The 25,058-nt window shown below is 50.6% G+C and overlaps 1 protein-coding gene across 14 annotated transcripts in view; it reads left to right on the top strand.

Moving 5' to 3' along the window:
• Positions 1 to 870: 870 nt before the first annotated feature.
• LOC105491505 (NDRG family member 4) overlaps positions 871 to 25,058 on the top strand; it is a 49,406-nt gene continuing 25,218 nt past the window's right edge. For 4 of the 14 annotated variants that reach the window (XM_071084672.1, XM_071084674.1, XM_071084676.1 and 1 more), the window contains exon 1: positions 881 to 1,010. Coding sequence is in view for 9 of the 14 variants with exons in the window: in XM_071084668.1 (XP_070940769.1) it covers positions 2,061 to 2,298 (238 nt within the window). In the remaining 5 variants the exon portion in view is untranslated. Of the gene's footprint in view, positions 1,011 to 1,509; positions 1,697 to 2,028; positions 2,299 to 2,326; positions 2,454 to 25,058 lie in introns of those variants that run through there. The other 10 variants (XM_071084669.1, XM_071084671.1, XM_011758003.2 and 7 more) reach the window with 5 other exon arrangements.

Here is a 25,058-nt window from a genome sequence, read left to right on the forward strand (position 1 = left end):
GGTCTCCAGGAGTCCTGTCTTGAGCTGTCTTGCCCAAATAAAATTTTTCAGGCCATCAGATTTCCATACTCCCCAGAGTGGGACTTCATCTGGGACCAAAGGCAGGGTGGTGAGGGGTGTGGCAGGAGGGAGGAGTGCCCCGGGGTCCCGAGCAGGATGAGCCTGAGGAAGACACGGGTCCCCATGTTCCCTTTCCCGCTCAGGTAATGGATGTGAATTGAGGGGAGCAGGGACCTCCCCATCTTCAGGGTGGGACCCTGAGGGCCCGGGACACCTTTGCTAGGGGATGTCCCTCCCCACTCCTGCACAAGTTCCCCAAGGGCACCCTCGGGCTCCGAAAACGGGGCGAGGGGGACGACGCCCCAAGGGCCCCTGAGCCCCTTGTTCTTTCCGACCCCCACGGCTTTTCTCCCTCGGTTCCCAGGCGGCGACGGCGGGTGGCGCGGAGCAGCAGGCGCAGGGGCGGTGGGGTAGGGATGTCTCTGCAGGGCTGAGGTTCCCCTCGGGAGTCTAAACAAAGACTAAGGCAGCGCCGTCCCCTCCCCCGGGAACCCGACGCCGCGCGGCCACAGGGGGCCTGGAGGGGTGGGCAGGGCCTTGCAGCGCACCCAGCACAGTCCGCGCGGCGGAGCGGGTGAGAAGTGGGCAGGGGCGCGGATCGATCAGGGTGTGCCCCCAGGCTCCGCGTCGCGGTCCCCGCCCGCCCACCGGCCCACCGGCCCACCGGCCCACCGGGCGCACTAGCCGCGCAGGAGGCGGAAACCACGCGCGAGGTACCGTGGTCCGTCCGGGGCCAGCCCCAGGTCGGGCGCCGCCCCGCTGGCCGAGCGCCCACACCCGCCAAACCCACGCCGGCACGCCCCCCACGGCGCACCGCCCCCAGCCCGGCCTCCGCCCCGGCAGCCGCGGGCACGCGGAGGGGCTCCCGGCTGCCCGCACCTGCACCCGCGCGTCGGCGGCGCCGAGGCCCCGCTACCCGCCTGCGCGTCTGTCTCGCCCGCATCTCCACGGTGAGTCGGCGGCGCCCTAGCTCCTGCGCCCAGGTCCCGTTCCTCTCGCCGCCGCGGCTGCTGCGCGCGTCCCCGCCCAACCGAGCACAGTCCCGCGCACGACCCCAGCCCCGCGCACAACCCCAGCCCCGCGCACAACCCCAGCCCCGCGAGCCCCGCACCCACTGGCTCCCGCCACATTTCGCCTCCGCAGGGACGGCGCCCTCTCCTGCCCGCGGCCCCCGCTCTCCCTCTTCGCCTTCCCAGCTGCGCTGGGGACACCCAGCCGCCGTCCGCGCGCCCCCAACCGCGACGCCCGGAGGCGGCGGGTCTCTTTGTTCGGGCGCCGGGCTCGGGGGACCCCTCCCACGGTGTCACCGCACCCACCCCGTGCCCTCCCTCCGCCTCCTGGAGTTCACCCGGACCAGGTGGCGGCGGGTGCCTTTTGGGGGTGCGCGGCCATGCAATTGGTGGATTTTTTTAAACCGTTTTGGAAGGGGGAGCGCGGCGTTGGGGGCGGGAGAGCGCTCCTTGCTGTGAGCTGCTCCTCCCGCTTTGCTCCGCGCTTTCCTGCCGCTCCGCTCCGGGTCTCCCGCGCTCCTCTCCCCGGCTCGGCGGAGCGCGCTGCCCCGACGCCGCCACCCAGAGCCGGGCCGCGCCAGGAGCCGAGATGAAGGTGCTGGGACACAGGCTGGAGCTGCTCACAGGTACCGCCCGCCTGCCCCGCAGCCGCCCGCCACTTTCCGAGTTGGAGCGGGCTCCGGGCGCGGCGGCCGGGGACTGGGGCGGCTCGGGTCCGAGCAGGAAGGGGTGCGGATCCCCACTGATTCCTAGTTTTGTGCTACCTGTTTCTGTGCGGAGCCCGGCCCGGGAAGAGGACTTGAGGCTGTGGCGAGTCCCTTGCGCCGGCGTCCGGGCTGCAGGAGCACCGGTCAGGGAGTGGCCCCTTGGGGTCTCCGACCAGCGGAGCTCGGGTCAGGACCCTGAAAGCTAGCTCAGGGCTCTTGCCCTCCAATCAGTGTCGCTTGTCCTCTAAGAAAGGACCCGTGGGCTCCTGGCAGGACCCGCGCCATGAACCTCTTATTTCTGCCCCCTGTGACAATCTGGGCCGTCTTTCTCTTGGGGGGGAGAAGTTTCTTGCTGGGAGCGGAGGCCAAGTGGCCTGGGAAGTGGGAAGCCAGATTGGACCCTACTAACTGGGGACCCTCAGCCTTGGAGTCCCTCTGGAGACGTGATCAGTTGCCCTGCTGGAAACTCACATCCAGGGGGCAGTGGCTGGAGAGCAAGAGAGAACGGTCAGGAAAAGGAGGTGGGAAAGGGACAGGGGAGGATTCGAGGAGTGACTTCTGTGTTCTCCCCGGTGTGGAGAGACCCAGACAGGAGGAAAGGAAAGCAGCCCGGCTTCCTCCAGGCCTGGGACTTGTAGGTGCCCCATCCATGTATGTCAGATGAGCACAGATTCCAGTAAGTGTCCTCCGACACTTGGGGGAGGGGGCTGATCACTGCCTTCGAGGACATTAATGGCCGATGAGGGAGCAGAGCCCCGGAGCCCTGTTACAAGGCTGTGGGTGCACTCAGGAAACAGGGTGGAATCTGAGTCGGGGGCAGCTTTTGAAGATCTCGAAAAACAATTTCTGTTAATGAAGACGGAGGTGGCATTATGGGTTCAGGATCAAGGGACTGGCCCATGCTCTGGGCTGTGAGAGAGGCTTGATCCGGGAGAGGTATGGAGGCTGAATGGCCTGGAATGTGCGTGTGTGTTGGGGGGAGGGGGCTAAAAGGTGGGGGTGGGGGTGAGGTTTTATTAAATCAGCAGTAGCAGGCCAGGCGCAGTGGCTCATGCCTGTAATCCCAGCACTTTGGGAGACCGAGGTCAGAGGATCGCTTAAGGCCAGGAGTTCAAGACCAGCCTGGGTAGCATAGGGAGACCCCATCTTTACAAAAAAATAAATAAATAAAGCAGCAATAGCTCGTGACAGACTTGTAGAGAAGGGAAGGTGCAGGCTGTTCCTGGGACACTGGAAACGGGCTGGGTGCTCAGAAGTGCCAGCGCTGTGCCCAGTTAGCCACGGGGCTGGCACCCCCTCCAATCCCTTGCCAACTTTTTCTTTGTGGAGCCCACTTAAGGCAGGCCCAGCTCACCCAGCTTGGAAGGGAACAGCACAGGCCGCTGAACTTGTTAACCCCCTAGGAAGGCTTACAGTTCCATGGGTTGTTTGTTTGTTTGTTTGTTTTGTTTTGAGATGGCGTCCCACTCTGTCACCCAGGTTGGAGTGCAGTGGCATAGTCTCGGCTCCCTGCAACCTCCGTCTCCCAGGATCAAGGGATTCTCCTGCCTCAGCTTCCCGAGTAGCTGGGATTACAGGCACGCGACCATGCATGGCTAATTTTTGTGTTCTTGGTAGAGATGAGTTTCACCGTGTTGGCCAGGCTGGTCTCAAACTTCTGATCTCATGTGATTCCTGCTCCCAAAGTGCTGGGATTACAGGCGTGAGCCACCGCACCCGGCCCCCACCATGGGTTTTTAGAGCCCTGCATGGTGAACGGATCTCCTGGTTCCTCTCTCCTCCCCCTCTTCCTGCCCCCAAAGGGCCTGGATGAGAAATGCTCACAGGAGACATGTGTAGGGGGCTCAAGGAGGGGTCTAGGCTTTGGAGACCCCATGCACTGTTCCCTCATCTCCTGGTAGAGGAGTCAGGACCCTTCTTCCGCTGTGCTCCAGTTTCCAGATTCCCTCCCCCCAGGGTGTTCCAGTTCCTTCACTGGGTTCTCGCACCAGTCCAGGCCTCTCTGAGATGTGTCTCTGGGGGACCCTACTTAGGTCTCAGGTTCCTGTGAGAGGGGCATGGCCTCGGGGTGGGGCCCTTCCAGCCAGACACCTACAGCTCTGACATCGTGGGGAAGGCCAGGTACCCCTTCACATATGGGACTAGAAGGAGACCATGGGTTGTCGTGCCCAGACCCAGCATGTCTCTTTGTTCTGGGGAGAAGAGGAGGCTGTTGGGTCCATCTGGAGGCTTCATAAATCACGAATGCTTATCGAGGCCATTTCCAGGCCCCTCAGAGGGGTCTTGCTGCAACAAGGACAAGGAAGGCAGGGGTTTTGGAATCGGAGGATGTGAATTTCAGGGTCTCCTCTCTGCTTCTCAGCTCCCGGGCAATTCTTACCTTCTTTCAGCCTCAGTCTTATCAGTAAAATGGGAATAATAGCCCTCATTAACAGTGTGAGGCCAAAGCAGTTGGCTCATGCCTGTAATCCCAGCACTTTGGGAGGCCCAGATGGGTGGATCACCTGAGGTCAGGAGTTCTAGACCAGCCTGGTCAACATGGCAAAACCCTTTCTCTACCAAAAATACAAAAATGAACCAGGCTTGGTCGTGTGTGCCTGTAGTCCCAGCTACTGGGGAGGCTGAGGCAGGAGAATTGCTTGAACCTGAGAGGTAGAGGTTGCAGTGAGCTGAGATTGCATCACTGCCCACCAGGCTGGGCAACAGAGTGAGTCTCAAAAATATATATATTGTGGGGAGCCCAGGACACGGTCACACCTGCACACGAGCTCATTACAATTCTCAGAGGGCAGATTCCTGGTGCCTTCGGTAGCTGGGTGATTTTTTTGTTTTTTAGTGTAATATGTGAAAGTGGGACACTGGTCTTTTCGCAAGTAGGAAGGCAATTGTTTCTGCACGTCGGCACTCGAGCAGTATGTTTCCAAAATGGTTCAGAGTCAGAGCTCTAAAATGGCAGATCTGGGCTCTGAAATGGTCCCTGGGGAGCCTCAGTAGTGGATCTTGGAAATTTTTAAAAATATACTTGATGTGTGATTAAGAAACAAAAGTTTTACCTGTTGTTTAGAATTTTGGTTTCATTTGAATCCATGGAATATCTAGCCCCAGTCAACTTTATAGACGATTTTAGTGTTTGTTGGCAGATGTGTTGACCCACATTTTACAATGTGGAAACTGAGGCATGGGTTTGCCCTAGGAGGCTGAAAGCAGGACCCTGAATCCTCATTTCCAGTTCGTCTGCTTCTCTGCTTCACTGGGGTGCTGTGATGTTGATGTGGGGGCACATATATGGTTGAGTAAGGAAATGTGGTCCCTTGGAGGAGAGGGGAGACATGAGGGTCATTGGGTGTGCCCAGGGAGGGTGGGTGTGGGGAGAGGGACATGCTGTTCCACTGGGTAGAGAATTATAAAGGTCAGGTTGGCAATGATGTATCAATAGCTTAAAAATATGTGTGATCTCTGACCCAGCAGTTGAGTTTTTAGGAGCAAATAAAGATGTGTGCAAAGGTGTTTGTTCAAGGATGGTTATCCCTTCATTGTTTATAGAAGCAAAAAAGAAAAAAACTGGAAACAACCTAAATGCCTAAAAGTAGAGCAGCAGTGCATTCATACCAGAGAACCCCAGGTAGCTACGAATTATACTGCCAAACGTTATTTATCCATCTGAACAGATGTCCCCTTAAATAGTGTAATACTAATGGTGATGACAGCTCACACGTATATGGCATTTGCTGTGTGCCAGGCACAGTCTTAACCACATGCTGTATGTTAACTCATCATCATAACAACCCTAGGAGGTATGTGCTATCATTTCTTCTTTTTTACAGATAGGTAAAGTGAGGCACAGAGGGGTTAAGTAACTTGCCAAAGAGCACACAGATGGTGAGTGGCTGGCTGGAATTTGAACCAGAATATCTTGACTCCAGAGTCCAACAGATGTTTCGAAACATATTTTCTGTTGGTTTGTATTAGAGACACATTAATAGCGGCTGCTTCTATTAACAGGATTGCATGCGGTTTTTACTTTCTTGTTTTTGGTCTTCTGTTTTTCTCATTTTTCTCAGTGAATGTGTGTTACAAGAAATTCAAATTCTGTTTTTAAAAACGAAAAAATTCTCATCTGGAGGCTAATATTTAAAAAAACTAAAAATTAATGCAAAGCACTAGATGCTGATAAGAACCAATCCCGTGGGAATTCTGAAGACGAGCTGGAGTCCAGTGGACAGAGAGGAAAAGGACAGGAGGAGGAATGGTTCAAGGCAGATGGGAAGTTGGCTTTCCTTAAAGTCTAAGGAGGAGGAACCAGCAAAGTGAAAAACAGAGGCAAAGGTGGAGCCGTGGAACTTTGGAGGGAGGGTGTGCTGGGCTGAATAATAGCCCCCAAAGATATCCTAATCGCTAGAACTTGTAAATGTTACCTGATGTGGCAAAAGAGGCTTTGCAGGCATGATTGAGGATCTTGAGTTGGAGCTGTTTTGCAGAATTATTCAGGCGGGCTCTAAGTGAAACCACATGTGTCTTTATAAGAGAGAAGCAGGGCCAGGTGCGGTGGGTAACGCCTGTAATCCCAGCACTTTGGGAGGCCGAGGTGGGTGGATCACCTGAGGTCAGGAGTTCAAGATTGGCCTGGCCAATCATGGCAAAACCCCATCTCTGCTAAAAATACAAAAATTAGCCAGGCATAGTGGCACGTGCCTGTAATCCCAGCTATTAAGGGGGCTGAGGCAGGAGGATCGCTTGAACCTGGGAGACAGAGGTTGCAGTGAGCCAAGATCATGCCATTGCACTCCAGCCTGGGCAACAGAGCAAGACTCCATCTCAAAAAAAAAAAAAAAAAGAGGGAAGCAAGGGATATTCAAAAACAGAAAAAGAGGAGATATGATTGCTTCAGCAAGAAGCTCTGCTGTTGGACTTGAAGGTGAAGGAAGGGGCTGCCAGCCAAGGAATGCAGCTCTGGAAGCTGGAAAAGGCAGGGGAACAGATTCTCCCCAGAACCTCTGGAGGGAGACAGCTTGCCAACATGTTAATTTCAACCCAGAGAAATTGGTTTTGGACTTCTGACCTCCAGAACTATAAGAGAATGAACGTGTGTTGCTTTTTTTTTTTTCCTTTGAAGACAGGGTCTTACTCTGTTGCCCAGGCTGGAGGGCAGTGTGGCACGATCTCAGCTTGAATGTGTGCTGCTTTAAGTCACCAATTTTGTGGTGATTTATTATAGCAGCCACAGGAAAGCAGCAGGGGTGTGTGCAGATCAGACTCATGCCTCAGCCTGCACTGAGGGCAGCACCGTGGGTTGGAGTCTGCAAGCCTCGTTCTGATCTCTCTGACTGTGTTACCTTGACCTGAGCCTGGCTTTGCCCCCAGGGTAGTCAAGGGATCAGCTGGGAGAGCACCATGACACTGTTATGTAAACTGAAGAGCATCACACAAACCTAAGTGGGATGAGCACTTCCACCCAGCCTAGCATAAACCTGGTCTCCTCACAGAGCCAGGAAAGCTCTCATCATACACCACCCCCTCCCCGCCTCTTAATCCTCAGTGCTTTAGATTCCAAACCACAGGTGGAATGTATCTGCCAGTCAGCGTGATTGGGTGTCTTAATCCCCATAACAAATACCCCTGGGGCCCTAGATGCTGCTTCAGTTCACCTGTTGGCAGGGGTGGCAGGGCAGGTGCTGTGTGTCTGCTGATAGGACCCGTCCTAGGCAGTGAGATGGGGAAGGTAGGGAGCCAGCCTCTTTGGAGGGGACAGAGGGAATATTTCTGGGGTGTATTCTCCCCAGAGAGAGAGAGAGTGTGTGTGTGTGTGTGTGTGAGAGAGAGAGATAGAAGGGAGTGGAAGAGTCCCATAACCAAGTCCAGGGTTTGCAATCCCTAGGATCATACTCTGTGCACCCCAAATTGTTTCCTGACAGCTCTAGGGGTGCCAGAAGTGACTTTTAACAATGTTGGCCACGTGGTGTTCTGGAGGATAAATGTGCTGTTGGGGCCTGGGCTCTGGGGTAGGGAGAGGGAAGCCAGCAGGCTCCCCTTCAGGTTTTTGGAAGAGCTCTCGCACCAGCCTTTGCCTCTTCCATAAAAGAAGTGCGCTCAGCCCACTGCGCCCAAAGTCTTTACCAGCTGCAGAGTATTCACACTGTGCTTGGCCCATGCGGACAGAGCAGAGGAGCCGTTGTCAGGGATGACCCAGAGGTCCCCTGCAACCCACAACCCAAGGTGAGCACCCAGGAGGATGACCAGGATGGCCTGGGGGTGCTTTTCCCCATCACAGCTTAGTGAAAGTGCCTGGGTTGGGAAAGGCCTGAACTACCCTGGAGTGGAGCATGGTGTTGCCATTCGAGCGTGGTGGGAAAGGCCTGCCATCAAGCACGTAGGGCCCTCTGACCCTGCACTGGGGCCCGGCTGCCTGTGTGTGATTGCCAAAGGGAGAGGCGGGATGCTGGCTTCACCCGGCCCCCCAGGACCACGCAGGAGAAAATAACTTAGAAGGTACGTGAGGTGTCTTGGGCGCAAGTGACAGAAACCGAACTTAGAGTGATACAAAGAGAGGAACATGGGCTGTCCCCGGCCAGCACAGTGGACACAGGGCCATCGGGCTCTGTCTCTCTCTCCCTCATTCCTATTAGTTTGGTTCTCTGGATTTGTTGAGCTCTAAGTCAGGCCCTTCCTCGCAAGGGCAGTGTGGTTGCTGGCTCACAGACTATCCTCCTGAAAACCCCATTGCTGGGGAAGAGCTTCCCCTCTCCAAGGATTCCAGCAAAGGCCTTTGGGATGGGGCCCAGGGCTCGGTCCACTTGGTTTCCAGGCCACTCCACCCCTCGGTGGTGTCTGCTGCCTCAGTGGCTTCTCACTGGCTTTGCTGCTTTCTCCTCATTGCCTTCTGGGGCTCAGTGCTGGGACACCTTCTTCCCTGTCCTCGTTCACTCCCTAGATGACCTCATCTATTCTCTCTATGGTATCTTTGAAGTGGTTCCTCCCAAGGTTCTGAAGTACAAATTGTTTTTTTAAAACTGTATTATGTATTCTCCTTCCCTCCTCTCCCCTCCATTCCTCCTCCTCCTCCTCCTTGCTCCCTTTCTCTTCCCTTCATTTCTTTCTTTAGGAAGACAGGGTCTTTGTTGCCCAGGCTGGCGTGCAGTGGCATGATCACAGCTCACTGCAGCCTCGATCTCCTGGGCTCAAGTGATCCTCACACTTCAGCCCCCACCCCCAAGTAGCTGAGACCACAGGCATGCATCACCACGCCCAGCTAATTTTTAAATTTTTGTAGAGACAGGGTCCCACTATGTTGCCCAGGCTGGTCTTGAACTCCTGGGCTCAAGTAATCCTCCCACTTTGGCCTCCCAAAGTGCTGGGATTACAGGCCTGAGCCACTATGCCAACCTGAAGCACAAACTCTTACATCCACCTGCCCATGGGCAGCTCCACCTGGCTCAGGTCTAAAACCACACCGCTTATCTTTCCCCCAAACCTCTTCTTCACAAGTTCTTCCCTAAATCATAAACGGTAGCTCTACCTCTCCGTGGCTCCACCAAGTCACCCTAACTCCTCTTCCTCTCCCGCCCATGTCCGATGGATCCATGAGTCCCTCTAGCTTTACCTTCAGAACATACCAGAAGATGAGGACTTCGGCCACCTCCTGCACTACCGCTGTGTGGCAAGCCAGCAGCGCCTCAATAACTGTCTCCCCATTTCCGCCCTAACCCCACAGGTCTATTCTGCACATTGCAGGAGGGGGAGTCCTGCATGATGAAAATTGTATCACATCACCCGTCTGCTCAAAACCCTCCAGTGCATGTTTATACTCTGAGTAAAAGCCAAAGTCTCCCTAACAACCTTCAGGGCTGAACGGGACGAGCACCCCAACCCTTACCACCCCTGTCCTCATCTCCTCGCCTCCTGGCTCGCTCTGCTTCAGCCACCCTGGCTTTGTTACTTTTCTTTTCTTTTTATTTTTTGAGAGAGAGAGAGAGTCTCTGTTACCCAGGCAGGAGTCCAGTGGTGCAATCTCGGCTCACTGCAACCTCTGCCTCCCAGGTTCAAGTGATTCTCCTGCCTCAGCCTCCCAAGTAGCTGGGATTACAGGTGTGCACCACACACCACATTCCCGGCTAACTTTTGTATTTTTAGTAGACACGGGGTTTCACCATGTTGGCCAGGCTGGTCTCGAACTCCTGGCCTCAAGCCATCTGCCTGCCTCAGCCTCCCAAAGTGCTGGGATTACAGGCGTGAGCCACTGCGCCTGGCTGGCTTCCTTTCATTTGCTCAAACATGCAGGCGCCTGCCTCCTGGCATTTGCACTTGCTGTTCCCCCTGCCCTGAGTGCCCTTCCCGACATCCCAAGGCTCACTCCTGGATCTTCTTCAAGTCTTGCTCGCATCCCCTTCTCAGCAGGTGGCTTCTCACTCTTACCACCCTGTTCTACATCCCTCCCTCTCCCCTCCTGTGAAGCTGCTTCCTGCTTTGCTCTTAGGTCGTCTGACATGCCTTGAATTTACCTAGGTTTGTTGATTGTTTGCCTCCCCCCCAGCACCCAGAAAGCTCCCGAAGGTAGATATGTTTGTCTATAATGGTCAGTATTTTATCTCCAGTCCTAGAATGCAGTAGGTGCCAAATCAGTATCTGGTGAATGAATGAATGCCTTAGGCCTGGGCCACTCCTGGGGTATGGTCATTCAGGCCCGAAACACATGTACTGAGCATGGGGAAGGGAGGTTTCCCAAAAGGAAACCCAGGTGCTGTTAGAAGAAAGGACCTCGGTGTCAGGTGGGGACCAATGCAGGTAGCCCCCTCTGCAGACATTGCATTTGAGGCAGGAAAGCTCTGGGAGTTGCTTGGAACAGAGTCCCTCTCTGCCAGATGAATGTCATTCCTCAAATGCTAATAAATTAGGCATTTCAGAGAAGTATGGGGCTTTCCGTGACAAAAATGCCCAGTAAGAAAGATACCCCTCAGAACGTGTATCTGGGAAATTTGCCAGATTAGGCGAAGATACACAGCTGAATTGCGTGAGGCACCCGTGTAAAAGAAATGTGAGAATTTGTGACAAAAAGTGCCAATTGCTTTTAACCTTTTAATGTAGGTCATGGTTACCCATGTCAGTACAATTATTGTGAGCTTGTGAGGTGTGGGTTACGAGGGGCTGCTCGCCGGTTTAAACTGCCGGGAGAGAATGGCATCATGGATTATGCTGCCTGCCGGAGAGAGGAAGTTGCAGGTTCGCTCTAGCATTTCCCTGTTTTTCTTTGGGAAAGCCCCACCCTTTCCTTTTTCCTTGACTTCCTTTAGGACAATAGGGTGGGTCTCCAAGAAAAATATCCCAAGTTCAGATTAGCGTCAACTGTGTGTAACAGTAAACCCATGATAATAATAAGCAAGATAAAAGTATATTTTTCTCTTTCATAACCAGGATCTCAAAATAGAGGATTCCCAAATCATGGCTTCATGATTCTCAGGTACCTTGACTCTTTATTCTATATCGCTACTTTACCACCTTTAGAATCCTGCCTTTGAGCCTAAAATGGCAGTTCAAGCTCCTGCCATCACATCTGTATTCCAGCCAGGAGGCGGGAAGAGGAGTCAAAGAATGGCGTGTCTGCCCCCCCCCCCGCTTTTTTTTTTTAAGATATAGTCTCACTCTGTTGCCTAGGCTGGAGTGCAGTGGCATGATCTTGGCACAGTACAACTTCTGCCTCCCAGGTTCAAGTGATTCTCCTGCCTCAGCCTCCCGAATAGCTGGGATTACAGGTGCCAGCCACCATACCCGGCTCATTTTTGTATTTTTAACAGAGATAGGGTTTCGCCATGTTGGCCAGGCTGGTCGTCTTGAACTCCTGACCTCACGTGATCCACCTGCCTTGGCCTCCCAAAGTGCTGGGATTACAGGCATGAGCCAGCGCGCCTGGCCGTGTCTCCCCCACTTTTTTTTTTTTTTGAGACAGAGTCTTCTGCTACCCAGGCTGGAGTGCAGTGGCATGATCTCAGTTCACTGCACCTCCATCCCCCGGGTTCAAGCAATTCTCCTGCCTCAGCCTCCCGAGTAGCTGGGATTACAGGCACGTGCCACCATGCTTGGCTACTTTTTGTATTTTCAGTAGAGATGGGGTTTCGCCATGTTGCCCAGGCTGGTCTCAAACTCCTGACCTCAGGTGATCCGCCCCCCTCAGCCTCCCAAAGTGCTGGGATTATAAGCATGAGCCACCATGCCCTTTTAAGAACACTGCCTGAAAGTCCCGTGCTTCCATTTACCTCTCACTGGCAGAACACCACGTCATCATAAACAAACTTTCTTCCCATCGTCCACCTACTCATCTAAAATATGGGGATTGTTATTCAGGAAGAAGGGGAGAACAGATATGGGGGGACAATTAGCAGTCTCTGCTGCAGGAGGACTCTTTCACTAGTTCCTTATAGAAGCTGCCCAGATGGAATGTGTTACTGGAATTCTAGTTCCATCTCCCTTGCCCTTGGTCTTAGAATTAGAGGCCTGTTGTGTCTACTGTAATGTCTGTGCGTAACACCTGGAGTCGTGTTGTGTAGAGAAACAGTTTACACGTTGGTGCTATATGTCACCTTCTTACTTTATGAAAGAGCTATGTTATGTCCTTTCTAAGATGCACCTTTTTTTTTCGTACTTTAACATCTCTAAGATTGGGATGCATCATACAGTCTCTGTTGGCAAGGGGGGCATCATGCTGTTACTGCCATCACACGAACATCAGAATTTGTGAGTGGATGTCGGCAGCTCAGAAGGAAATCCCAGAGATAGTAGTAGAGCATTCTTGATGCTGGAGAAGCCCAGGCTGTGTGGAATAGCACAGCATTAAAAACTCCAAGATAGAGAGATTAAGAGACATTGGACTCGAAATGTGAAAAGGAATCCCTTAAACAATTTATTTCAGTTATATTTGCCTTTTTAAAAATTTACAAGAGCGATAGATGCCTTTTTAAAATCTGGATCTAATATATTCTAAAAGAGTTCTTTCAGTAAGTACAAAAAAACCCTGAATGACAGGGAACTCATCATAGAAGGAGCAGTTCTGACACTATTTTGAATGTATCCCAGAAATGAACAAATAAGCAGAAATATTATGGGTGAGAGCCAGGTTTCTCACCACTGGAGAAAAAAAAATTGCAATCAAAGTGGGGAAGCTAGAATGCACTCTGTGGTGTTGAAGTAGAGTTAAAGGTATCAGTATAAATTCCAGATTGCAGATGTATATATATCTGATATATATGGAGAGAGAGATATATATAGTTAGAAGTAAATTGTGTGTGTTAGTATCTTGCATACGTTTCATAGCTCTGCCTGCTGAGAGGCCCTAGACCAATGACACCGCAGTAGCAGTGAGCACACCTGGTGTCCAGATCTTGGTTTCTAAACATCATTCTCCAATAAAGGGAACTAGGGCTCCTTGGAGAAATGGTTGATTTCACGGTTGAGGCAGAGAAAGTACAAGATGAGTTTAGAACATGTAATGAGGCTAGAATATTTGAAACTCAAAAAATAATGGGTACATGTTGAAAGCATTCAAGAGCCACCTTGAGGGAACTCCCAGTGGCCAAACCTGGCCCAGTTTGAACAATGAAATAATGATAGCAATGGCTTTTAACCCACAGGGTAAAATAAATATCCATGAATCCATATTGATGTAAATAAGTAATTGAATAAAGGAGGAGAAAGGACAACTCTTTTTTTTTTTTTCCTTTTGAGACAGAGTCTCGCTCTGTCACCCAGGCTGGAATGCACTGGCACTATCTTGACTCACTGCAAGCTCCACCTCCTGGGTTCAGGCTGTTCTCCTGCCTCAGCCTCCCGAGTAGCTGGGACTACAGGTACCCGCCACAATGCCTGGCTAATTTTTTGTATTTTTTAGTAGAGACAGGGTTTCACTGTGTTAGCCAGGATGGTCTCGATCTCCTGACCTCGTGATCTGTCGGGGGAAACCCCACCCCCGATATTTATCGTGGGTTCTTTTCTATTTCCTAGGTGTCTCGGCTGGTTTGAGAAATAAAGGGAAAGAGCACAAGAGAGAGAAATTTAAAGCTGGGTGTCTGGGGGAGACATCACACGTCAGCAGGTTCTGTGATGCTCCCTGAGCTGTAAAACCAGCAAGTTTTTTTTTTGTTTTTGTTTTTGTTTTTGTTTTTTTTGAGATGGAGTCTTGCTCTGTCGCCCAGGCTGGAGTGCAGTGGCGCGATCTTAGCTCACTGCAAGCTCCGCCTCCCAGGTTCACACCATTCTCCTGCCTCAGCCTCCTACACACCTGGGGCCACAGGTGTCTGCCACCACGCCTGGCTAATTTTTTGTATTTTTAGTACAGATGGGGTTTCACCATGCTAGCCAGGATGGTCTCGAACTCCCGACCTCGTGATCCGCCCGCCTCGGCCTCCCAAAGTGCTGGGATTACAGGCGTGAGCCACCGCGCCTGGCCAACCAGCAAGTTTTTATTAGCGATTTTCAAAAGGGGAGGGAGTGCACGAATAGGGTATGGGTCACAGAGATCACATACTTCACAAGGTAATAAAATATCAGAAAGCAAATGGAGGCAGGGCGAGATCACAGGACCACAGAATGGGGCGAAATTAAAATTGCTAATGAAGTTTCGGGCACATATTGTCATTGATAACGATAACATCTTATCAGGAGACAGGGTTTGAGAGCAGACAACCTGTCTGACCAAAATTTATTAGGCGGGAATTTCCTCGTCCTAATAAGCCTGGGAGCGCTACAGGAGACCGGGGCTTATTTCATCCCTTTGGCTTCGACCGTAAAAGGCAGCTGCCTCAAGGGGGCCTTCTATAGACCTACCCTCAGTGTGCATTCTCTTTCTCAGGATGTTCCTTGCTGAGAAAAAGAATTCAGCGATATTTCTCCTATTTGCTTTTGAAAGAAGAGAAATATGGCTCTGTTCCACCTGGCTCACCAGCAGTCAGAGTCCAAGGCCATCTCCCTTGTTCCCTGAACACTGCTGTTAATCCTGTTCCTTTTTTCAAGGCACCCACATTTCATATTGTTCAAGCACACATGCTCTACAAACAATTTGTGCAGTTAACACAGTCATCACAGGGTCCTTAGGCGACATACATCCTCCTCATCTTACGAAGATGACAGGATTAAGAGATTAAAGTACAGACAGGCATAGGAAATCACAAGGGTATTGATTGGGGAAGTGATAAGTGTCCATGAAATCTTCACAATTTATGTTCAGAGATTGCAGTAAAGACAGGCGTAAGAAATTATAAAAGTATTAATTTGGGGAACTAATAAATGTCCATGAAATCTTCACAATTTATGTTCTTCTGCCGCGGCTTCAGCCAGTCCCTCCTTTCGGGGTCCCTGACTTCCTGCAACAGTGATCCACCCGCCTTGGCCTCCCAAAGTGCTGGGATTACAGGCATGAGCCACCGCGCCTGGTCAGGATGACTCTTTCTTACAGGATAATTCTAATAAGCATAGAAGAGATTATGGAAATAGAAAATTATCTTTTTCCTTTTCCTCAGCAGGAAAAAAAAGAAAATTATCATTAGGCAACCATCAAAGTAATAATTGCTGTAGGCAAGAATCAATAGTTGTTAAAATTAGCAGGGGTAAGGGGGTGGAGGGGGTGAGGAAGTATCATGAGACATAGGATGTTTACATAGTGTCAAAGTATCTTCCCACACTGCTTACAAAGGGAAAAATAGTAACATTTCAGTGGAGAAACCTGGCAGAGAGCTCCTTATCAAGGGATCAAGGTTAACATCCTCTGTAACAAGACGGATTGACATAATGTGCCTGCTGATACAAACCGAGAAGGGCACCTCATTCTGTCGTATTCTTGCCAAAAATTTATAACCTCAGTCTAATCATGAGAAAACAACAAACAAACCCAAAGCGAGGACATTCTACTGATTAACTGGCCAATACTTTTCAAAAGTGTCAAGGTCGGCTGGGCTGGTGGCTCACGCCTGTAATCCCAGCACTTTGGGAGGCCAAGGTGGCTGGATCACGAGGTCAGGAGTTTGAGACCAGCCTGGCCAATATGGTGAAACCCTGTTTCTACTAAAAATTCAAAAATTAGCTGGGCGTGGTGGTGGGCACCTGTAATCCCAGCTACTCAGGAGATTGAGGCAGGAGAATCACTTGAATGCAGGAGGGAGAGGTTGCATTGAGCCGAGATCACACCATTATACTCCAGTACAAGACTCCATCTCAAAAAAAAAAAAAATAATAATAAGTGTTAAGGTTATAAAAGATGGACTGATAAACTATCCAGGGAGACATACCAACTAAATATGATGTGGCATCCTGGGTTGGGTCCTAGACCCAAAAAAGGCATTATTGGGAAAACTGGTAAAATATATGTAAGTTCTGTATATTACCTAACAGTATGTATCAGTGTTTAATTTCCTGGTTTCTCAATTGTATTGTGGTTCTGTATCATGATAACATTGGGGGAAGCTGAGTGAAGGGTATGTGGGAAATTTCTGCGTTTCTGTGCTTTTTTGGTTTTGTTTTTTGTTTTGTTGTAATTTTTTTGCAAGCCTAATGTTTTTCAAAATAACTTAAAAGGGGGAAAGTATTATGTCTTAATTTAACCGGCGGTGGGTTTTTTTTTTTTTCTTATTGATTCATAAAAATTAGTGTCACTTGTAATCAGTGATATCTTAGATTTGATAAAATCTGGTGCACCGGATTAAAAAACGAATCTCCCTTTTATACCCTTCCCCATATCCTTCCCCAGAGATAAGCATTGTTACAGTTTACCCTGAGTCTTTTGAGGATTTTTTTTTGGAAGTTGCCAATATATATACTTGTTCAATGCATATAATTTTTATATAAATGAGATTATTTGGAGACAGAATCTCACTCTGTTGCCCAGGCTGGAGTACAATGGCGTGATCTCGGCTCACTGCAACCTTCGCCTCCCGGGTTCAAGCAACTCTCCTGCCTTGGCCTCCCAAAGTGCTGGGATTACAGGTGTGAGCCTGCACCCAGCCATAAATGGGATTAATTTTACACATTATTTGGTGACATGCCTTTTTTTCTTAATTGCATATTTTAGAATGCTTTCCCGCTCTGTTTGAGTGGAACTGCCTTGTTTATTTAATGGCTGCATGGTCCTCCAGTGCGTAGATGTTCCATAATTTATTTCACCATCTTCCTGGTGCTCACTGAGGTGGTTTCCAGAGGGCACTGCTCCACTCAGCTGTGCGGTGAGCACCCTTGTGTGCTGCCTCTTAGTGTACACATGGGTGTTTTTCTTTAGGATAAATACCTAGACACAGAATTGCAGAATTGACAGATATTTGCATTTAACAGACTACCAAGTTGTTCTCCAAATAAAGCTGAACCCACTGCCATCCAGCCAGCAGCACGAGGGTGTGCCCATTTTCCCAGAACCTCACCAACCTTGCATATTATCCATCTTTTAGTAATTTGTGGTCTGTATGAAGAATGGTTCATTCGTTCATTTACTTATTTCATTGAACAGAAATGTTGAGTGTCTGCCCTGTGCCCAGCACTGTCATAGACACAGGGGACATCCCAGTGAACAAAACAGATGTAGTGCTTGTCCTCTAGGAGTGTCTGAGAAGCTGCGGTCTGAGCAGGTCATATTGCTCATTGTTTCACATGCATTTCTCTGACGGCCAGTGAGGCAGGGCAGATGCTTTGCCCTTGTTGTTTCTTCTCTGAATTCCCATCCCAGACCTTTGCCCACTTTTCCATTGAGTGCATAGTATTTTCTTTCTCCTTATTGAGCCCTAGAATGGGAGTGCTTTAAGGGATTTTGGCAAACGCCATGGGGAGACTGGAGACACAGGTAGGATTTGAGAGGAAGGAGAGAGCCCAGACCAACCTGCAGGAGGTGGGGAATGTGCTGAGGCTGCATCTGCCCCTCCAAGTTTTCTTTTGTTCGTTTGTTTGTTTTTGAGATGGAGTCTTGCTCTGTCACCCAGGCTGGAGTACAGTGGCAGGATCTCGGCTCACTGCAACCTCCGCCTCCCAGGTTCAAGTGATTCTCCTGCTTCAGCCTCCTGAGTAGCTGGGATTACAGGTGCCTGCCACCACACCCAGCTAATTCTTGAATTTTTAGTAGAAACAGGGTTTCACTGTGTTGGCCAGGCTGGTCTCGAACTCCTGACCTCAAGTGATCTGCCTGCCTTTGTCTCCCAAAGTGCTGGGATTACAGGCATGAGCTACCGCGCCCAGCCCTGCCCCCTCCAAGTTTTGTGGCCAAACTTACTGCCCTGGAAGCCTCTTGACAGCCAGCCCCATCAAACAACCTCGTATCAGAGTGGCCTCACCACCTTGGTGGTGTGCATTTGAATACTGTTTTATGCCTATAACTGACATTGGAACAGTGACATTTGAGCAACAAAAATGTTTATCCTGTGCTTTCCTATAGCTTTTGTGGGCGGGTCAGCCATGGAGATTTCTGGCCTGTCCTACATCTAATTTCCCAGTTATTAAGCCTGTGTGTGTTTGGACTCTGATGGGGTTGGACAGATGAACAAGATCAGGTCGCTGTCCTCTGGGAGGTGACAGTAGGGAGATTAAACCACTCATCCATGCATCAGTGGGTTAGCAAGACCATAGAGTCCCAGCCTGGCCAACATAGCGAAACCCCATCACTACTAAAAGTACAAAAATTAGCTGGACCTGGTGGCAGAATTCTGTAATCCCAGCTATGTTGGGAGGCCGAGGGATGAGAATTAACTTGGACTCAGAAGGTGGTGGTTGCAATGAGCTGAGATCGCACCACTGCACTCCATCCTAGGTAACAGAGTGAGACTCTATCTTAAAAAAGAAGAAAAAAGAAAGATGATAGAGTCCACACATGAGCATATGAGCTCCAGACCCAGACATCATGGGTTCAAATCCAGGTTCCGTCACTTACCAGTCGTAATACCTTGGGCTGGTGATGTCACCTCTGTATGCCTCACTTCCTCAGCCACAAAATGAGGACAGTAGTAGTACCTACCTCTATGAGGAGTCAGGAGGAGTAAACGAGCTTATACATGTAAAATGCCTGGAACACGGCGTTCAGGAATATTAAGGACTGTTTTCCATATTGCTCCCCTTGTAGGGATATGGTGGGGAAAGGCATTCCAGGCAGAGGGAAGAGCATGAACAAAGGCATGTGCTTCCCGTGGGGAGGATGCGCCTACTGAGTCAGCCCGGGTCTTTAGCCAGGAGTGCCAGAATCCAAATACGACTGCCTAAGACGGTGGAATGTGCTGGGGGTGTGTGTGTGTGCGCACGTGCATGTATGCAGGGTGGTGGTGTGGTTGGTGGGGGCATAGGGATTCATAGGCTCAACCCAAGGAAAAAGCAGAACTGGCCAAGTTCAAGTTTGGCGTAAATCAAGGAGCCATACCTAGAGAGAGAAATGGAGCCTGGGCTAGAGAAAGTAATGTCGCCCGCATCCTCCCATCCTGCCACCCAGCCAGGGAGGCAGAATGCATGTAGGCGGGTGGGAGCATGCACTCTGGATCCCCAGCCTGGGTCGGCCACAGGAGAACTTGCATCGGTCAGTCGCTCCTTCCTGTGCCTCTTATTTCTCATCTGTGAACTGGGAATCCCAAGAGAAGATGGAGTCCCTATCCCTGTCCCACCCTCAGTGCTGTCCCAGGCCTAGGAGATCAGGATAAGGACAGGGAGAGTAATAAGAGAGTCCAGCTCCCTGGACAGTTCCAGACCCCCTATATAGTGCAGTTGGAAGGTGATTCCCCAATTTCCGGGGTCCCAGATTTCTGGGGCTTCTTTTCCAACCAGGCACTGGTGTAGCGTCGGGTAGGGACGGTGGCCCGTGTATCACTGAGCACCAACTCTGATCCAAGCAGTAGAGATACACCAGGTCTGCGGTGCCTGGGTGCACAGGCCTGGACATGAGTCACACGCTCCCACTCAGCCACATCCGGGGGAGGTACGGACCCCTCCCCCAGGGTGGAGCTGGCCAGACCTGGGTATGGCTCATTTCATTTGCCTGTGTCATTTCTCGTAATAATGAGACCTTTTAACTCAGGAGTGTGGCATACTCAAGGCAGCGTGGACCGGACCTTGCCCCTGACCTGTGGGTCCCCTTCACCTCTGTGGTTGAAAGAACACCAGCCATTCCACAGTTCTACCTCTTCTTATTTGGTCTCTTCCTGTCCCACAGGCCTGGTTCCTCTGTCTGGCTTCTCCTGTATCCTCTAACTTCACTCCATTTATGTCCTACTCTCTTCTCTTTCAGTTCTAGCGTTTCTCACTGTGCAGCTATGGGGGCTGGCGTGGGGAGTGATCCTTCATGTGTAGCACTGTCCCCACATTGCATGACCCTTCTCACCCGTGGTCCCTGGGCACTGAATGTAGGACCCTCAGTCACTGAGACCACCCAAATTCTTCAATGTATTTTCATTTTTTTCTCTTCTCTTCTCTCTTTCCTTTCTTCCTCCCTCCCTCCCTTCTTTCCTTCCTTCCTTCATCTTTCTTTCCTTCTTTTCTTTGTTTTCTTTCCTTTCTTTCCTTCCTTCCTTTCTTTCTTTTCTTTCTTTTCCCCTCCCTCCCTCCCTCCCTCCCTCCCTCCCTCCCTCCCTCCCTCCCTCCCTCCCTTCCTTCCTTCCTTCCTTCCTTCCTTCCTTCCTTCCTTCCTTCCTTCCTTCCTTCCTTCCTTCCTTCCTTCCTTCCCTTCTTTCCCTTCTTTCCCTTCTTTCCCTTCTTTCCTACTTTCTTCCTCAGAGTCTTGCTTTGTCACCCAGGCTGGAGTGCAGTGATGCAATCTCAGCTCACTGCAACCTCCACCTCCTGGGCTTAAGTAATTCTCCTGTCTCAGCCTCCCAAGTAGCTGGGATTACAGGCACCCACCATCACGCCCAGCTAATTTCTGAATTTTTAGTAGAGACAGGGTTTTGCCATGTTGGCTGGGCTGGTCTCGAACTCCTGGCTTCAAGTGATCTGCCTGCCTTGGCCCCCCAAAGTGCCAGGATTACAGGTGTGAGCCACTGCGCCCGGCCCCCCAGTGTATTTTCAAACACCCCCACCATCTCCTAGGACTACTGCACTTGTTCTCCCGATTCAGCAATTGCTTTTTTCTGTAGGATGTGTAACTACTGCTGATCAATTTAAGCATTTATGGGATAGTTCCAGGAATGACCACAGTCATTGCTTCTATTTTTAACCCTAATAAATCAGAGGATTCACCTGGCTGGGGTCTCAGCATGGAATCACAGTTACAGAAGCATAGCGGGAGGGGCCTGCTGGCTGCATGGTGGGAGCCGAGTGCTCCTGTTTGCCTTGAGAAAAGAAGAAGGAAAGGAGAAAAAACACAAATCAGCAACCAGAAGTGATTAAACTGAAATGCAATTCCTCTTAAGGAATCCACCCACACTAACACAGCACAGGAGCCCATTTCCACAGTCCCCGGTGCTCTTTTGCCCTTCAGGGGCCTCTCACATGTCACTGTCCCCCAGCCAAAGGGGCTGTTTCCTCTCCCTCATCCCTTGTACCATCCCTCCCCTATGTACATCAGCTTCGCCCCTCTGCGTGCAGCTGTGAATCTAACAGAAACGAGGAAAAAAACAAAAAACAAAACTCCAAAGTTATCTTAAATCGGCAGGGAAAGGCAAGGAACACCCTGATCATCTATGTGATTTTTGTTCCATTCAAATATGTACAAAAATCTTTCATTTAAAAGGCATTTTAGGCTGGGCATGGTGGCTCACACCAGTAATCCCAGTGCTTTGGGAGGCTGAGGTAGGAGGATTGCTTGAGCCCAGGAATTTGAGACCAGCCTGGCCAACATAGTGAGACCCCATCTCTACAAAAAATGAAAAAAAATAGTGGGGCTCTGGTGGCACACACCTGTGGTCCCAGCTACTTGGGAGGCTGAGGTGGGAGGATCACTTAAGCCCAGGAGTTTGAGGCTGCCGTGAGCGATGATTGTACCACTGCACTCCAGCCTGGAGTTTGCTTAGAGCAGAGCCAGGGTTTGTTTTGACCAAGACCCTCTGAGCAAACAAAAAAAGGTCATTTTTACACTTTAGGAGGCTGAGGCAGATGGATCACCTGAGGTCAAGAGTTCAAGACCAACCTGGCCAACATGGCAAAAACTCATTTCTACTAAAAATACACACACACAAAAAAAAAGCTGGCGTGGTGGCAGGTGCCTGTAATCCCAACTACTTGGGAGGATGGAGCAGGAGAATCACTTGAACCCAGGAGGCAGAGGCTGCAGTGAGCCGAGATCATGCCACTGCACGCCAGCCTGGGTGACAGAGTAAGAATCCGTCTAAAAAAAAAAAGTTATTTATATATTTATTGTTTCTGTTGCACCTCAGACTTTTCTGAGGTGGGCAACATGATCTCATATTGCAAATAAATGAGGCTTTGAGTGATTTGCCCAAAATAAAGCTAGCCATTGAATGATAGGGTAGAAATGATGGCCTGGCTTCAGTGGCTCCAGATCTTACCCCTGAGAAGTAGAAGCGCTGGGACTTACCCCAGGCCCATTCGGTGTTTACAGCTTCTGCCTGCCCAGCAGGTCCCTGCACACGCGTCTCCTGGAAGAGCTCTTGTCTTTGCACTGGGGGCTGGACAGGGCGGCTCCCGTCCCTTTAGGGAATAAGAGATCAAGAAGGGGGAAAGCATGACAGAGTGGAAAGAGCCATTGTTGGCCGCTTCATAGACCCTGGCGTCTTCCCACTTCTGTGCTACTTAACTCCTTGGGGACCTTAGCCAGGCTTCATGAGTACGACTCTCATTTTCTTATAACTTATCACATAGCTTCTTAAAAAAAAAAAAAAAAAAAAATCGTAACTTTCTTTAAAAGAAACTTCTCTGCCACCCTGCTGTGGAAATGTCTGCTCTGGCCTCTTTGTCCTGGAGCCCCGCAACTCCAGCCAAGCCCTGGACTGTCTGTTTTTCATGGGCTGAGCCATTCCCCGTTCTCCGGATGATGAGGTCTCTCTCTGCCCCCTTCCCCGCCACCACCTCCGTCACAGGCCATCTGTCCCTGCACTGCCCACTCTCAGCCCTTTTAATAGCATGGTCCTTGGGGAGGATGGTGTCCAGGGTGGTTTCATAACAGGCTGGGGGTGCGGGGCCACAGGGATACCCCAGGGCTACCAAGGACTTTAATTGAGATGGGTGTTCAGGAAAGCAGGTGGCTAAGATGTCCTGATGCAGAAGAGTTTTCCAAGGAGGCGACCCTTCTTTCAGCTCTCCCAGCCCCCATGCCCTGGATGGATGGGTGAGCGTGCACACATCAGAAAGGATGGAAATGGGAGCGGGAGAGCCTCAAGGATGCCTTTCTAAAAATACAGCCCATCTGCATTGTGTTAGCTGGTTTCCTCGGAAACCACTGGGAGCCGGGACTCCGGCATGGCACGTGCGCAGGGACCCAGGCCTGCTTTTCTATTTATTGTAACAGGAATTTTCTTATTATATTAAATCATCTTTTATTATTGACACACAGTTTATCTTGTACCCTATTGATAGACTTTTTTTTTTTTCAATTTTTTTCTCTATTATAAATGGCACTGTGCTGAGAATTCTTATAGATAAATGATTTGTTGCCATCTCTGGTTTCTTTAGGCGATTTCTCCACGGGAGAGGATTGCTGAGTCTGAGAGTATGAACCTTTTAAATGATTTTAATTCATTTGCAAAACTGCCCTCCAAAAATATATGTCCATTTATATACTTAACAAGCCATATAAGAAGTGCCTGTTTTAGTACACCTTTGCTAGCCATGTAAACTTTGCCAATGCCATTGGCAAAAAAAGAAAGAGCTATCCATTCATTCATTCGAGACAGGGTCTTGCTCTGTCACTCAGGCTGGAGTGGAGTGGTGTAATCATAGCTCCCTGTAACCTTGAACTCCTGGTCTCAAGTGATCCTCCCACCTCAGCCTCCTGAGTAGCTGGGACCATAGGCTGTCACCACCACACCCAGCTACTTTAGTTTTTTCGTAGAGATGGGGTCTTGCTATGTTGTCCAGGTTGGTCCTGAACCTCTGGGCTCAAGTGCTCCTCCAGCCTTAGCTGCCCAAAATACTGGGATTATAGGCATGAGCCACGGTGCGTGGCCAAAAAAAAAAAAAGTATCTTAATTTAAATTTCTTTGACTTCTAGTGAGCTTGAATATTTTTCCATGTAGGTACTGGCCATTTTTAATTCTTTTATGAATTTCTAGATCATGTTCTTGGCTAGTTTTTCTCTTGGTGCATTCTGACCTCTGCCATCCTGAAATTGAGGGATGATGGTGCCGTTCCTAGAGGAATTATGGGGTCCTGGGACCCTCTGTCTTCTTTCCTCTACCACTGGCTGCTGCACACACACACACACGCCTGCGTGTATGACCCATTCTTCTTCTGAGGTTCAGAAACCCCTGGAATTTCCCAGGCCCACCCTCTGGCAGCTGAGCAGCCCCTGTGTGTCACCCCCTCCCTGCTGGTGGCCTGAATTGAGACCTGCACCCCCGCTCTCAACATCCCTCAACCTGTGACACCACCAGAGCCTCTACTCCCACCCCTCCCTGGCCCATCTTCACACAGGCTCGTCTTGCGAGCCCTCCGGGGAGCTCTCAGCTCTGTTCCTCTCCAGTCTCTCTATCCTCCAGAGCCCCACTGTCCCCTTCAGACAGCAGAGGCCCTCGGCAGGGGACTCTGTCTGCGTCTGACCCTGTGTTTGGCCTCCCCGCACGTACCCTTCTGCTTCTCAATAAAGGCAGAATTTTGCTTGTAGTTGTTTTAGGAATCATGACGTTGCTTTTCTCTTTTATTTGGAAACATGTTTTAATTTTTAAGAGCAAATAATAGGCTGGGCGTGGTATCTCACACCTGAAATCTTAACACTTTGGGAGACCGAGGCGGGTGGATCACTTGAGGTCAGGAGTTTGAGACCAGGCTGACCAACATGTTGAAACCCCGTCTCTACTAAAAACACAAAGCTTAGCAAGGTGGTGGTGCACACCCATAATCTCAGCTCCTTGGGAAGCTGAGGCGGGAGAATCGCTTGAACCCAGGAGGCGAAGGTTGCAGTGAGCCGAGATTGCGCCACTGCACTCCAGCCTGGGCGACAGAGCGAGACTCAGTGTTAAAAAAAAAAAAAAAAACAACGAGAAAACAAATACTATAATGGTATCCCCCAAGCCAGACAGGCCGGGCTTGCAGACGGAGGCCTGGGGGCCCTGAGTGCCTGGGTGGGCAACGCTTGGGGGCCAGGGGGACAATGCGTCTGGTCCCCGCGCTCCTGCCCCAGCCCTGGCTTGCGCTGTCCTTCTCCGCCCGGGCGTCCCCGCCGCAGCAGACCTCAACCTTG

Source organism: Macaca nemestrina, chromosome 18 (assembly GCF_043159975.1).
Source record: "Macaca nemestrina isolate mMacNem1 chromosome 18, mMacNem.hap1, whole genome shotgun sequence".
In the NCBI taxonomy this organism is placed as follows: domain Eukaryota; kingdom Metazoa; phylum Chordata; class Mammalia; order Primates; family Cercopithecidae; genus Macaca; species Macaca nemestrina.